Source organism: Manis pentadactyla, chromosome 5 (assembly GCF_030020395.1).
Source record: "Manis pentadactyla isolate mManPen7 chromosome 5, mManPen7.hap1, whole genome shotgun sequence".
NCBI classification, from domain to species: Eukaryota; Metazoa; Chordata; class Mammalia; order Pholidota; family Manidae; genus Manis; species Manis pentadactyla.
The window spans coordinates 164,421,416-164,437,805 of record NC_080023.1 but is presented as its reverse complement, the minus strand read 5'-3'; the positions used below and the strand labels follow the sequence as shown (position 1 = coordinate 164,437,805).

Genomic DNA, 16,390 nt, shown 5'->3' with positions numbered 1-16,390 from the left:
TTATCCAGGACCTGGTCTCCAGCACCTCTCTCCAACCAGGCACACAGTAGGCACTCCATAAGTGCTTGTGGATCACACAACCTTGACAAAGCTCTTTGGCACAGTCCTCCTGCAGTTGGTTCACAACCCACTTGGGGTGGGGAGCAAAATGATCAGTTTCAGGCCCCACAGTCCACAGGGGAAGAGCTGGGGTTCAGGCAGGGCCTGGAATCACAGGGCTGGGCCACCTGCTCCCACTCCCTAGGCAGGTCCCCTGCCAGCAGTCCTGGTAGACAAGAGTTCCAATCCCAGGTCACAGCTCATAGCTAAGTGCCCTCAGCAGCTGACTGAGCCTCATCTGTAAAATGGGGAACACAGACCCCGTCCCTGCCAAGTTTGTGTCAAGAATAACAGGGAGCTATTATTACTGTGGCTCTGCTTTCCTCAGAGAAGCTCAGGCTGAAATCCCTCTTAGGAAACCCGCGTCCCCTAAATGACTCGTCTTCCCTGGGCCCTGACGTGGGGGAAGCCCGGAGCTTGGGCCCAGTCTCCAGCACCACCCCCCGCCGAGTCAGGAATAGAAACCACTGCCTCCGGCTTCCCGTGGCCTCCCTCCCTCCCTCCCCGGCAGTGATCGATGCTGCCTCAGCTGGGGGCAGGAGGAAGACGAGAAGGACGGCCCGGGGCCTCCCGCGGCAGCGAGCCTCCGCGGGTCAGAGGGGACACAGAGGAGCCAGGAGCGGCCAGTGTCTCCCCAGCCTCGGCGCCTTCAGGGACAGACGCCCCGGCGGGCTTCCTGGAGGAGCTGGGACAGGTAGGGGATCTCCCCCTCGGGTGGGGGACCGGGACGTGGCTGGGAGGCGGAGGGGTCTGCGAGAGGAGGAGGCGGGGCTGCCCTGGGTGCCTGGTGCCCTCCGTGAGCCCTCCCAAGGAGGGCGCTAGATGAGTTGGTCCTGTTTCCTCTTCTGTAAAATGGTATTAGAAAACCTCCCCCACAGGGTTGGTGTAGGTTAAATCGAGTGAGGTGTACATGGAGCCCAGCAAAGGGACCAGCACATGGTAGGTGCCCAAAATAAATGTCTGGGCAGAATTTGGAATCAAGACTCCTAGTTTCCAACCTGAACTGTGCCACGGACTAGCAGGGTAATTTTGAGCAAATCACTTAACCTTACTGATATTTACAAATTCTTTTCAGGGAGGGTTGTTGAATTGTCCCACGTTATAGTGCAAGAAGGTGAATTCCAGAAAGAGAAAGGGAGTTGATCAGGGTTATGCAGCCAATGGGTAGGGGAACTGGATTAGAAACTTCATCTTCTGATTCCAAGCCCAGGTGGAGGATGTGGGCGTGGAGCTGCATCACACCTGTATTTGTCGTGAATGAATTATGTGCCAGGCACACGTTGCCAATAAACATCTTATCTCATTTAAGTCTAATCTCTCAACCCTTGATGTTTCCCAGTTGATGGGTGTGGGGCTAAAGCACAGAATGGATCCACTCTAGGTCAACAGTTAGTGGCAGACTCAGAATTTGAACCCAGGTCTGACCAGAGGGAGGACATGCAAGGAATTAACATTTATTAAACAGCTACTGTGTTCCGGTGGCTTTGCATGTATACTCACAAAAGCCTTTCACCTGAAGTGCTATTATCCCCATTCCATAGAGAAGAGTCAAAGGCCAGAGTGGGAGGAGACTGGCTCAAGGTCACACAAGTGACAGAGCTAAGGACACAACCCCGACCTACTTAACGCCAAGCACAGCTAAGTAAGTGAAGGGCACCCCACCCAGCTTCCTGCCAGGTATGGGGCCAGCGCTTGATGTACACTAAATTTCCCCAATCCACTCTAGAAAGCAGACATTACTGAACCCACAGTGCAGATGGGATTACAAGGGTCAGGAGGTGAGTCGCTGGCCCTCAATTCCAGCACAGCTTGGAGAGAGTGGCCAGTGGATGGATGTAACATTTCCTGAGAATCAGCTAAGACTGTTTTTGAATCTGAGCTACTTCAATCTCCCAGTCTTCTTGGGGACAGGTGCTGTTGCCTGCATTGTGCTTTGTGCGGGACACTGACACCTGAAGAAAGGCCCAGGTGCATCAGGGGTGGACATAAACCACGTTTGCCTGGCTCCAGCAGAGGGAAACAGGTGGATGATTTGTTAAACCCAGCCAGACCCGACAAAGACAATAGATCATTTAATCTTTTTATCCATACTTGGAGGTAGATATTTTTATCTCCACTTGACATCTCAGGGAGGTGACATGACTTGCCTGTGGTCACACGAGAGAGCCAAAGTTCAGTTTGAATGATTCTACAGATGCTTTAAATGGCCTAAGCCAATTAGGCCTCTCAGACTTGACAGTACATCAGAATCACCCTCCAGGCTTGTTAAAACACAGACTGCTGGACCCGGTCCCCAGAGTTCTGATTCAGCAAGTCTAGAGCTGCCTGAGAATTTGCATCTGTGAATGCCCAGCTGATGCTGGTGCTGCTCTTCCAGGGAACAACACTTCAAGAACTACTGGTCTAAGTGGATTCTCCCAACAACTCTAGGTAGTAAGCATCACTACCCACGTTTTACAGAGGAAACAGGTTCAGAGCGCTGGCGTGTCCAAGATTCCACAGTAAGCCTCTGGTATACCGAAATCCAAATTTGGGAAAGGGAGACATCCTATGTAAGCATCCACCAGGTGCCAGGACATCTGCCATGCATAACCCTCCAAGGTAGATCTCAGCATTTGTTTTATGCAGCTGCAATAGGGGTGAGAAGGCTCAGTAATTGAGCCAAAGACGTCCGGTTGGGGAGTGAGGGATATTCAAACCCAAGCCGGACTCTTCAGTCCGGAGAGCACTTGACACACACTGGGCGCCTACTGCATACCAGACGCTTCACACAGCGCGCCCAACACCCCCAGAGGAGGGTTTAAACCGGTCTTCCTGGAAGGGAAGTCCGGGGACCCTCCTCAGCGTGCCCCTACCGTGTCCGCAGGCGAGCGCACTGAAGCCATGGTGAGCGAGTCCCCGGGGCCCGGTGGCCGTGTCCCTTGGCGGCGAAGCGACGAGGTGCTGCGCGTGAACGTGGGCGGCGTGCGGCGGCGGCTGAGCGCACGCGCCGTGGCGCGCTTCCCGGGCATGCGGCTGGGCCGCCTGCAGGCAGCGGCGTCCGAGGAGCAGGCGCGGCGCCTGTGCGACGACTACGACGCTGCGGCGCGCGAGTTCTACTTCGACAGGCACCCGGGCTTCTTCCTGGGCCTGCTGCACTTCTACCGCACGGGCCGCCTGCACGTGCTCGACGAGCTGTGCGTCTTCGCCTTCGGCCAGGAGGCCGACTACTGGGGCCTGGGCGAGAGCGCGCTGGCCACGTGCTGCCGCGCGCGCTACCTGGAGCGGCGGGTGACGCGGCCGCGCGCCTGGGACGAGGACAGCGACGCCCCAAGCAGCACGGACCCGTGCCCTGACGAGATCTCCGACGTGCAGCGCGAGCTGGCGCGCTACAGTGGTGCGCGCTGCGGCCGCCTGCGCCGCCGCCTCTGGCTCACTATGGAGAACCCGGGCTACTCGCTGCCCAGCAAGCTCTTCAGCTGCGTCTCCATCGGCGTGGTGCTCGCCTCCATCGCCGCCATGTGCATCCACAGCCTGCCCGAGTACCAGGCCCGCGAGGCGGCTGCCGCCGTGGCTGCAGTGGCCGCTGGCCGCAGCGCAGCAGGCATGCGGGACGACCCGGTGCTGAGGCACTTGGAGTACTTCTGTATCGCCTGGTTCAGCTTCGAGGTATCATCGCGCCTCCTGCTGGCACCCAGCGCGCGCAACTTCTTTTGCCACCCTCTCAACCTCATTGACATCGTGTCGGTACTGCCCTTCTACCTCACACTGCTGGCAGGCATGGCGCTTGGCGACCGGGTCGGCACAGGCGGCGAGGAGCTTGGCGACCTGGGCAAAGTGGTACAAGTGTTCCGCCTCATGCGCATCTTCCGTGTCCTCAAGCTGGCACGCCACTCCACCGGCCTGCGCTCGCTGGGCGCCACGCTCAAGGTAGGGCCTCTGCGGCTTGGCTGTGGCACAGGGCATGGGGGGGCGGGGCGGAGGCGGGTGTAACCATGGGGCAGCTTAGCAGGTGAACCTGCCCGCCTGGGGTGTCCAGGCGCCCAGCAAACTGAGATGACGTCCTTTGGGCGAGACACAGAGCAGGGTGCTAGGTGCCCATTTCACACCCAGTCTGATCTTCCCAACCGTCCTGTAAGGGCTCTTCCCTCTGGGTGAAAGCTGAAAACTGAGGCAGAGTTTTGCTTGTCTTTATTTTCAAAAAAGAAAAAAAAAAGAAAAGGTCACTTTTGATTTATCTGTCAAACATCAAATAATACACAGCACAAAATATGCAAAGCAACCTAACTGGCTTGCCCTCTGATCCCTTCTTCTGGCATTATCAGGGGGCACCGATATCATAGGTCACCCTTAATAGGCCAAGTCTAGCAAAAGCCCCAGAGCTAACACTTCCTGAGTGCTAATTCTGTGCCAGTTTCACATCCATTATCGATTTCTTCCTCAGGACAACTTCCTCAAGAAGATGCTATTATTTTATTCCCTTCCCGTAGATGAACAACCTGAGGTTGGAGGGTTGGCTTTTTAAAGCCTGGTTGCAATTTATTGAGCATCCAACTGGTGCCAGGCCCTGTGCTGGGGTTGAATTGTTGCCCTAGCAAGCGTATCTTCAAGGGGTGATATCTATCTGGTTTGGGGAGGGAGGAAATGTGAACAGCTTGGACAAAGGCCTGGAGCAAGAACACGCTGAAAGGGAGGGGACGTGGAGGGAGGAGGAGCCAGTGGGTGAGGGTGAAGAGGTGCGTGGGGCAGGTGCTGATGGGGCCATGAACGCTTGGCCCAGGAGTTTGGACTTTATCCTGAGAAAATAGGAGTTGGTGAGGGATTTAAGCAGGGGCAAGAATTATTGTCACCACTTTGCAGATGTGGAAACTGAGGCTCCCTCCAACAGGTGACAGGACTTGTCAAGGGGTCCTCAGCAAGTCAGTGGCAGAGCCCAGAGGAGAACCCAGCTGTGCCTGACTCCAGCACCTCCTGCTCTTCCTCCTAAAGCTCCTAAAGCTTTGTCCAAGCTGAGGATGCCTGGAAGGTGCCAAGAGATCCCTTCCACTCATGGCTTAGTAAAGCCCTTTTCATGCCTTTGAGGTAGCGCAACCAGGTCACTGGGTGCAGGCAGGGTGACCTGGGCAGAAGGCTAAGGCAATGGGCATGTACAGGGAGCTCCATTAGCCAGATGCCCAAACTCAGTGTCTCTCCAGGGAAGATCCCTCCACCCAGAACTGTGTTTTGCCTCCTCCATGCAGGGAGTGATACCACCAGCTTTTCTGCAAGGAAGGAGAAGAGTAGTGGTGGAGGCTGTCACGGTCCCCAACACAGGTGTATGACTACAGATGACAGCCTTGCTGCTCAGAGGGAGGCCCTGGCCAGCAGCAGCTGTCTCATCACTGGAAGCTTGATAGAAATGAAGAATCTCTGGCCCTACCCCAACGCTACTCAAGTGGGGTCTTCCTTTTAAACAAGATCCTGACATGATTCCTGCACACATGACAGTTTGGGACGCCCTGTTCTAGACTAGGGGTTCTCAGCCTTGGCACTATTGACAAATGGGGCCAGATAATTCTTTGTTGTGTGGATGGGAGTGGCCGTCCTGCACACTGCATGATATTAAGCAGCATCTCTGGCCTCCACCCACTAGATGCCAGTAGCACATCTGTCCCAGTGTGACAACCAAAAATGTCACCAGACATTGCCAAATGGGGGGCAGAACTGCCCTTTTTGAGAACCACTGCCCTAGGGCTTGGCCTCAGGGGTAAAGCAAATATACACACTCATAGGCAAATGCATTCAGTGGGTGGTCTGGGGAACATATATCCTCTCAGCTTCCTTGAGATTTATTTTTAGACTTGTTAGAAATGTGATAGTTGAGTAAAAGTACATGAAACCAACTCTTTGCTTTGTAGGATATAAACAATGGTTCTCTCTGGTTTTGCAACCACGTAAAAATCACAAGCTTTTCATTAACTGCCTGGCGCAATCCATGCCCTACCCACTCCATTAAAAGAAACAGCTGTGGTTTAGTGGGCACCTTGGACAACAGAAATGTACGTGTTCAGTCCCAGGATGCTTTGCTGCCTGTGGTAGCTGAAAGGTCTCAGTTTGGAGTCAGGGGACCTGGGTCTTGGTAGCAGCTCTCCCTTGCTCTGTGTCTTAGGAATTGTACCTTCTACCCGCTGGGCAGCAGTTTCTCCACATGCCCAATTCTAGGTCTATAAGTGCACCAGCTGACTTGGCTTCCCACATTGTCTTCCAGCACAGCTACCGTGAGGTGGGCATCTTACTGCTGTACCTGGCCGTGGGTGTGTCTGTGTTCTCCGGCGTGGCCTACACAGCTGAGAAGGAAAAGGACGTGGGCTTTGACACCATCCCAGCCTGCTGGTGGTGGGGCACAGTGAGCATGACCACCGTGGGCTACGGAGACGTAGTGCCGGTGACAGTGACTGGCAAGCTGGCAGCCTCGGGCTGCATCTTGGGGGGCATCCTGGTGGTAGCGCTCCCCATCACCATCATCTTCAACAAGTTCTCCCATTTCTACCGACGCCAGAAGGCTCTGGAGGCCGCCGTGCGCAACAGCCACCACCGGGAATTTGAGGACTTGCTGAGCAGCATTGATGGGGTGTCGGAGTCGTCTCTGGAGACATCCCGTGAGACCTCCCAGGAGGCAAGGTCTGCAGATCTGGAGTCCCAGGACCCCAGTAGGCCTCCAAGCTCTCAGATTTATTAAAACCAAGGCTCCAGGTCCACCTTCCCACATCTGTACAGTCAGCTGATGCAGAGCAGAGATGCCTCCCCTGCTTACATTCTTCATGGCAGCATGGCCTCAGGATGGCTCACCGGGGCCTGAGAAGTGGCACCCCGAGCCTGAATGCCTTCCTCCAAAGACTCAGCACCAGGATAGTGTTACCCTAGATTCTGTGAGCCTGGAGAGCAACCCAGAGACCTTTATAAACAAACCTCCCACCCATCCACGAGGCAGGCATGAGCCAGAGAAGTCTAAAGGATGCTAGCAATTGTCTTTAAGCCAGATCACATCTGGCCCTGTGTTGGAGGATGAGAATTATCCCCATTTCACAGATAAGGAAACTGAGGCTCAGTGAGGTACAATGATTTGCCCACACAACTAGAAGTGGTGAGGCCAAGTCTGGAATCCAGGTTTGTTGGTCTGCCAAGACCTATGTTCCACTCGAGTTTGCGTGTGGTTTTAGAGGATTTGTGGATCCCCAGATTGACCCAAAGGGTTAGAATCCTCTGCCAGAGCTAGGGAAAGGACTGGGCGGTGGATCAGATGTAAGAGGCCTGGACCCCCCGTGGTCTTTTCCAGCAGATTCCAACAAGAGTCAGCTCTCAAAGATGAGGTCTGAGGGGAAGGATGAGGGCTCTGCCTCCTTCGCTGATGTGCAAGATTTGCTTCCTCCCAGGGCTGGCTAGAGACACAGAGAATCTGAGAGGCCCTGTCCTGCGGCCTGAGGTCTAGACCCAGATGAGTTAGGGCCTGATGTGTGAATGTCCTGCCCCATGTGATGTCCCTGCCCCATCTCTGGATTTCAGCCCATCTGTAAAATGGCCACAGTCTGTGCCCCAGGGGAAGATGAAAGACAAATGGGGCAGGGGAGGCACTGGTGAAAGCCAGCTAGGCTCTGAAATATTGGTGGCAAGGAGCTACCATGCATGGACACCTGTGCCCCCTGCATCCCCTCAGTATGACCTTGGCAGTTTCCTTCTGTCCACCATGCAGACCTCCAACCCTACTTTGAGTTACTGTCCAGGCAAAACCGTGGGACTCCTGTCCCTTTTGGCCAGCTCCAGCCCCCTCATCCTTGCTGGGTACATGCCTATCCTATTCACCTGCTGAATCCTCCTCTACTTGCTGAGAAAGTTGGGAGCAAAGGGTCCCCTTACATACACTGTTGCTGGAACGCCCATCACTACACTGTCACTGCCTGGCTCTGGCTCCGTCTGTGCCACCACACTGAGCTTCAAAATGGAACTCATTGTCTGGTTGAACTGGACTTGGTGAGGAGCAGGTATTTAGTAAATGTTGAATGAATCAACCAATGTGTACAGCCTACTGTGTGCCAAGTATTTGGGAGAGAGAGGAAATAGCCAGAGGGAACCCTGGCCATCAAGTGGGTGTAGACAAGACTGAAAAGGGGGTCCTTCAGTTCTGCCTCCCTCTTCCTCCTTGCTTTTTGAGGCTTTTACAATGATTTCCATGTCAATTCTTCACTCACTCATTCAACAGATATCTTCTAGAGGGGTCATAAGCCGGGGCTTCATGTGTGGCCTGCAGGCATGTTTTGTCAAGCTGAACAGTATTTTTAGTTTTTTTTCTTTTAATTCCAGTGCCTTTGGGTGAGGCACACACTCTCCAGTGCCCACAGTGCCCCCTGTACACCCCCCGAATGGACATTACTGAGTTAGCACCCCCACTGCTCAGGCTTACTTCACCCCCAGCTTCCAATTTATTAACTGCCTGTTAGGTCAGGAGATAGAGTGGAGACAAAATATACAGACAAGTGGGGGAGATGGATTTTAATCCAATTATCATAAATATGTAATATGAGCTCTGCTAAGTACAGGGCACTCTGAGTGTGTGTAATGTAGCAGGAACTGTTGACCAAGGTCAGAGAAGACTCCTGAGCAAGTGACGACTTAACTTGCCATCACGGGGATCAATAACTAAGTGGGCAACCCTACAGACAAGTCTCCCAAGCTGAGGGAACGGTGTGGGCAGAGGCCTTGTGTCATACACAGGGCCTGGCACCTAGTTGGCCCCGACATGTGGGTGGATTCTGCATCTCCAAATGGAGCAAGACTGGAGCCAAGCTAAGGGGCTGCTCACGAAGTCACCAGCCTTTCTGCACCCTCACCTCGTAACATCGAGGCCCAGCTCTCCCAGGTCGGAGCGTGGAAACCAGGAGGGCTGCATGCACTAACTACCCTTATGATCTTCCTGAACCTATGAAGGAGCCAGCTTCCAGACTTTCTGACCCCACAGACAAGTCCCTAAAGCCAGTGTGGGGAAAGCTCGGGGAGAGCCCCCTGGCCTGTGTCCCTCGTGAGGTTCCCTGTGGTCCTGGCGGAAAAGCAGCAGCTTACTCCCACTCGCACGTGTCAGTGGAAACCATCATGCAAATAAAGAGGCCGGGCCCCGGACCCTGTAAGGAGGTGGCTGCCTGGCATGCTTTCTGGGTGCCCAGGGACGGTGGTCGATACATGGACTCAGAATCCATGTTCTGTGTTTTCACTCTTGGATTTGGCACAGGTTATAAGTGACAGGACCCAGCTGGAACTAACTTGGTCAGAAATGTCAATTCATTAGCATAAATAATTAAAGTGATGAACAACTGTTACAATTATAATTCTTTGGTTGTAAACAACAGAAACTGGCTATTGTATGAAAAAAAATAAATTTATTGGAAAGTATATTCTTGTAGCTGCCGTAACAAATTACCAGAAACTTGATGGCTTAAAACAACATAGATTTATTCTCTCACAGCCGTGGAGGCTAGACGTCCAAAGTCAAGGTGTCCTCAGGGCCACACTCCCTCCGGAGGCTCTAGGGGAGAATCATCTCCTTGCCTCTTTCTAGCTTCTGTTGGCTGCTGGCATTCCTTGGCCTGTGGCCACATCACTCCAATCTCTGTCTCTGTCATCACATTGCCTTCTCTGCACGTGTCCAATCTCCCAATGCCTGTCTCATAAGGACACTTGTGATGGCATTCAGGGCCCACCTGGATAATCCAAGCTGATCTCATCTTGAGATCCTTAACTTGATCATATGTAAAAAAGACTCTTTTTCCAAATAAGGAAACATTTACAGGTTCCATAGGTTAGGATGTGGACATATCCTTGGGATCACCTATGCCCACTACAGAACAGTATTGGTGAAGTTCACCAAATCAAAGGAAAAGCTGACTGACCAGGCCTTCAGAAACAGGAATGAGGGGAGCTCTAAGGACCTCAGCACCAGGACCCATGAGCCCTCTGTTTCGGGTCCTGTCATCCAGGTGATCTGCCTGCAGTCACCTCTCCCCCCTGTGCCATTCTGCTCACAACTCCAATCCCAGGAGGGAGGTTGCCTAGCTTGCGTCCTATGTCTCTCCCTTGGTGGGGATAGAGGGCAGGGTGCCTGGATTAACACCTACACAGCCCATGTGGGATGGAAGAAAGATAGTTACCCAAAGGGCATGTGCTGTCACCAACACAGAGGGGAGGGATGTCATAGGCAAAAATAGCAGGTGTCCACGACATTCCAACCCTTGGCTGCCCAGCCCGCCATACACTGACACCTTCCCAGTCACAGTTTTATAAATGTTTCTAATACAAGGAAACTGTCTCGTATAGAACCAAAATACACTTTTTTCTCTCCAGACCCTATTATGTGGTTCATTTGGATTAATGTTATCTATATGGATGTAGTTAGTGGATCAGTTTGATGTCTTGTGGAAGAGGGATGATCAGGGAATCAAAGTCTCACTGGCATAGTGGACGAACTAAGGCACCCCTGAATGGAACAGTAAAGGAAAGCCTTTACCCTTTCTGGCTAATAGCAAAATGCTTCCAGTGGTTTTGTTTCTTGGGAAACAGAATGAATCCATTAGATGCATAGTTGCTCCATGTATATGTGTAATAAGGAGCAAGCATCTAACACAGCCGTTAAAATTGGAATTGCTACTTGATTTAAATAATCTGCTGTAATTTTTCTAAGACCCATCTAATTTTGCACCAGCCAAACAGGAAACTGATGGTGTTCTGATAGGATCCATTGCCCTGCAGGGTCTTTGCTGAAAGCACTGGTCTCCACAGCATCCCCAAAGATGTGGTACTGCTGTTGAGTTTTCTGTTTCCAAACAGTTGCTCAATTGGATTCTATTGGCCTTTTATGTTGTAATGGCTTCCATGGGTCAGGGAGCCAATGTGGGGATCTTTTGCAACTATTACTCAGAAACCAGAGATACAGGATAGCTTTGGGATCCCGCTAAACCTCCCCCGACATAGACAAAGGTCAAAACGCTCATTTTCACATGATGGGAGGGCCTGTAGTGGTACTTTCGGACCCAGGAAATTGGTAGTAGCTCAGTCTTCATCCAAAGTTTTCCCCTTCCCTCAGCGCCCAGTTACCCTGGTAAACGGCCACAAGTCCTTTTGGAAAAGGCAAGAGAGATGTTCATATGACACTCATGTAGTAGCACAGCAGGGTCCTTCCTCCAGTGCAAAGACTGAGTCTTTCATTCAAAGGGCTTTAGAACAATAAACGATGTCAAGCCTTCATGCTAAGTGATGGTCTGTAACCACCAATGTGGTCTGAGTCGGCTTTTTACGCCAGGACTACAGAATGTGTTGGGGGGTTGTTTTGCTTTGGTTTATTTTTTTGGTCATACAGATCAAATAAGACTTCAGCGGTTGCCTTTGATTTAGCTTTTAGGGCCCTCCTGCATAAGATCTTACCTGCTGAATATTATGATAAGCCTTCCCACTTAATTTCTGAGGGTTAAATGCCAACACCTGACCTCCCACACCTCTGCATGCTCTCTCTCCCTGAGATCAGAGAACCCATTTCCGACTGCAGCCCTTCCACCCAGCAGTCCTCATCCAGACTCCCCATCTAAAGCAAGGGCAAAGTGTTTTGGGTTCACTGAAGGTCACCGTTAGAGGCATTTGTGGGAAGGAGGCACAAAATAGATCCAATCCAGCATCCCTGTCTTCAGAAATCTTTGAATCCCTTCATCTACATGATGCCAAGGGATTTGGGGCCTTTACATTCCATTGCATGTGGGCCGGCATTTGGGTCCAAGTTTGCATTAACCAACCCATCAGTTGCTAGAGCTCAGCCGGCCCCTTGGAGCTAATATCCCAGAGCAGCAGAAGCCCCGGTACAGGCATCCACATTGACAAGATCAGCCTGGTCCAACATCCCACCTGCTCTTCATCAGGCACCACAAAAATCCATTCCCACAAACATTTCTGATGGCATCAATGAACAAGTTTCTGAAACTCTGTGTGGGTCCAAGATTCTCTCCTACTCAGTCTGTTTTTACCCCCTAGGCCCAAACTAAATTCGCCTTCCAGCAAGCAGCCTTCAGGGGGTGGGGCAAGCAGGAACTTGGAAGATTTCTCTAACAAGGGTAGGGGGGCTGCTTCCAACCACTGTTTCAGATTGCGATGGATGTCACCTACATCCTCTCATATGGCCATCCCACTGGCCCAGCCCACGCTTTCTAGCAGTGCCTAACTTCATCCAAGTGCAGCAGGGCTGTGAATTCAGTAACCTGTGTGGTCAACTGCCAGCTTTGGTTTTGGACATCTCAGCCCTACAGCAAGTCCTAAGGGGCTCTTTCATCATGGCACAGAAATGGTCTCCATCTCATTGTGTCCATCCCCTGTCCCCCATTATAACTGGGCTCGCTTCGTTGACATCCCCTTTACATTATTCTGTGCCATTACAAACAAAAATTCTACCCCATAGCCTGGGCATTCCTCACCTCCTGAAAGGTGAACTGTGACAAGAAGCGATCCTTTCTCTGAGAACCACATCCTCAGCAGTCAAATGACATCAAGAAAGGAAAACAGCCCTTTGCTACTGCATCCCATGGTCTGGTGGGCTCCAGGGCTGCAGCCCACACAGCAAGGTCATGCCCAAGCTCCTTTGTGTAGAGAAGAGCTTTTTAGCTCAAATAAGGGCCAAGCAGGATGTTCATATTGGAAAATGGGGGTGGAAGGGAATCTGGTTTATTCATAAGGTTGAGATGTGAAGAGTGAAGTGGGTGGAGGGGCTGCAACGTGAAATGGGGTCCCTGATGGTGGAGGAGAGAGAACATGCAGAGGTGTGGGAGGCCAGGTGTTGGCATTTAACCCTTGGAAATTAAGCGGAAAGGCCCATTGTAATTTTCAGCAGGCTCTGAATGAGGCAAGATCTCAAGCGAAATCAAAGGTGACCACTAAAGTCTTACTTGATTTGTACAACCAACAGAACAAACCAAAGCAAAACAACCCCCAAGATATTCTGTAGCCCTGGCGTAAAAAGCCCTGACTCATGCCCCCATGATACTTACGGACCATCGCTAAATATGTGAAAATGACCTACCAACGAACAATAAAAACCACCCTTCACTCATCTCTGGCACTCTGCAGTTTACACAGTGATTTCACATCCATTATCTCATAGCCTTCTTACAACAAACCTCCACGACAACAGCCACAATAATAAAATAGTATTATCATCATCGGACAGATGAGGAAACTGGCCCATAGTCAGACAGTCAAAAATTAGCGTATCAGGGATTCAAACTCAGGCTTCCTAACACTGGACTGGACTCACTGGGCACCGTATCCCACTATTGTCACTTTGTTTGACAAACTTAACTCCCCAGGCTCCACTGAAGGAAGTAGCTTTGAAGTATGGGTCCTGTTATGAGTTTCTTCTCTCAAGCTCTGGACACAGCCCTTGGGTGCTGCCTGGGATGGTCCTTGGTAACTACAAGCCAGCCGGACCCTGTGTCCAAATATGGAAAGAATTCTCCTGGAAGGTTAGCAAGTTGAGAGGCTAACCTCTTCAGGCTGGAGTCTTTGAGATGAAAGGGACAGTGTCTTTCAGAATCTTGTCTGCTAGGAAAGGACAGGGCAGGTGTAGACCGGTGCTTAATCTTGTTCAAAGGCCTAGGTTCAGAACCCTCAAGAAACCCATGCATCCAAGAGGAGGCACTGCACACACCTTCCTCTCAGTCAGACCTGGGCTCAGATATTGGCCCTGCCACGTAACCAGCTGCATGACCTTGGATTGGACTTGTTGATCTCCAGAAAGCACATCTCAGGGCTAACCTCCAACTTCCAACTGCACTGGTATCAAAAGCCCTCCCTCATCTTCTCTTCCATTCTGAGATTGGCAAGAAATCTTTCAGTTACTAGTGACACAAACCCAGCAACGTGGCTTAAATATAGGTGGACCCAGACGTCACCAGGTCCCTCCTTGCTGCAGTCTCTGCCCTGCAGGCTTCATTCACAGGCAGGGAACTATTACACTTACTTGAATATGATGGGAGAATATGAGCAATACCACGTGGTACAGAGGGTAGAATATGCATCCTGAGGCCAGACAGACTTGGGCTTGAATCTGTTACTTGGGAGCTATGTGATCTTGGCTGAGTCTCTTTGCCTTTCTGAGCCTTTTACTTTATTTGCCTTGACCTAATAACACCTACACCTCAGAGTGTTTATGTCAAGCTTAAGTGAGAAACTATGTGAAAATGCCCAGTATAATAAATATTAAGTATTAACCCCCAAAAAAGAATAGGAAGGAACTAGAACCCAGCAGACTCCACCAGAGCACATTTTCCTTGAGAACGGTAAAGCTGAGGGTGTTAGGGAGGTAGTTTGCATGTGTACAGATCATAAAACAGACACGCTCTTGTACCTGAGGCCACAGTTGGGGGTCTCAGAATGAGCAGTGTGGTAAAGAAATCAGGGTTTGAATCTAAACTCGACACGACCACACCTTGGGCCCCATTGTGTCATCTGCCACAGCAGGACGCTGGCTGAGACAACGGCTCGTAGGCGAAGAGTCAGCCCCCAGCCCCCTCTCGTTGCACAGGGCCGGGCAGTTTCCCTCAGCTGCTCTCATCGCATCAGGAGTAACGCCCAAACCCCTTCCTGTGGACGGGGCGCTACCAGTCATTTATCCCACCTGGCCGACTCCTTATCATTCCGGTCTCCCTTCAAGTCACCTCTTTAGAGGCCTGCTGAGATCACTCTATAATAAAGCTGCCTACACACACACACACACACACACACACACACACACACACACACACACCTCTCAGTCTCTGAAATTTCATTTATTTCTTTACATGTTACACAGAATCACGATGAACATGAAAGTTACAAATCTAAACCAATCTTGGTATGTTGTCTTTTGTCTTGCCCTAATGACTCAAATATCACAGTCACTGTTGCCACTTCAGATGTGGTTTTCTGAAATGGAAACCACTTTTGGTGAAGCTCCAAACTACAAGGGTCTCTCCATTCTACACAGTTCATTCTTGGAAAATTAATGGCAACACCTTATACAAAGTATTTTGTGTTTCGATGCAAATGGGTTAGTTTAGCATGGAGTGTTTATAAACAAATCTCTCACCAACATGAATATCCAGTGGGATATCTGAATGTGGTATGGGCTGCAGGACAACTTTTTATTGTGCAGGACTGTCCCAGAATGCACTGCAGGACACCCAACATCACTGCCTCTGGACATTACATGCTGATAGGGCCCTGCATTCGTCATCACAGCAAAACCGCTCTGAAAACATTAACACTTCCTAGTGGATGGTGCACAGTACTGCATGCTATGAGAATCACGTGTCTGTAGAAAGGGTGTAGGACTATATACCTGAGTCTGTGATCAAAAATGAAATAATCTAAAAGGCTCTGCATTGTGTCCAGCATATAACTGCTCAGTGAATGTGAATTTAATTCATCTCTCCTTCTGACCATAGGTTTTCAGTCTAACCAAGGGAACACCTGTTGTCACTCTGGCAACAGTAAGGAAGGTGAGCTGAGTATTTCAGGGAGTGAGGTGGGTAAATTAGGCAACACCAAACATACATCACCCCCACTCCCAGAAAGGTTGGTAGAACAGCATGACAATTACACAAATAATTAAAACTCTTCAGATACTGTAAAGCAGTTTGACTGTAAGAGACCTGAATTTACTTTTTGCTATTAACTCTGTGCCCTCCTTGCTGTGGAATAAATTCTTAAGACTAAGAGAACCAGGGTCAGGCTAGGGAATTATTTCTGGATAAGGGTGGGCTACACAGGGGCAGGACCCTGCCGGTCCCCTCTGAATGCTGGGCCGTGCCTGGCCTGGCTTCATGCCGCAACAGAGAAGGAGGGGGGATTCCAAGACAACCCTACACCCAGGATCTCCCACCAGACCCTTTCTAGGCTGGTGCTCCGCCCAGGATGCCTTCCCTCCCTCACTTCTTAGTCATCCTTTCAGGACCTGGCCATATTTCCCTCATTTTTTTAAGTCCAGGATATATTGCCTCCTCCAGAAAAGCTTCGTGGACACCCCAGCAGAACTGACTGTCATTCCCTCCAAGTACGTGTGTCCATGTACTTCCTTCTACCAGAGTATTTGTGGTGGTGTGTGCTTGAACGACCCCCAAGCTGGTTTATCTTTATATACTTCTGTTTACATTTACTTACATCTATATACAACTAGCTCACTACCTGCACACAGGTGTCCAACAGAAGTTCACTCCCTACTTACCTACCTCTTCCCTGGCTTTGTCTAGAACAGAGTCAGTGTCCCTAAGGT

General features: G+C 50.9%; 1 protein-coding gene across 1 annotated transcript; it reads left to right on the top strand.

Moving 5' to 3' along the window:
- Positions 1 to 387: 387 nt before the first annotated feature.
- KCNS1 (potassium voltage-gated channel modifier subfamily S member 1) lies at positions 388 to 9,498 on the top strand. The gene is made up of 3 exons (XM_057503017.1): positions 388 to 793; positions 2,966 to 4,008; positions 6,326 to 9,498. Exons 2-3 carry the CDS (start codon positions 2,983 to 2,985, stop codon positions 6,794 to 6,796), a joined length of 1,497 nt encoding a protein of 498 aa, XP_057359000.1. The 5' UTR covers positions 388 to 793; positions 2,966 to 2,982; the 3' UTR covers positions 6,797 to 9,498.
- Positions 9,499 to 16,390: the final 6,892 nt, after the last annotated feature.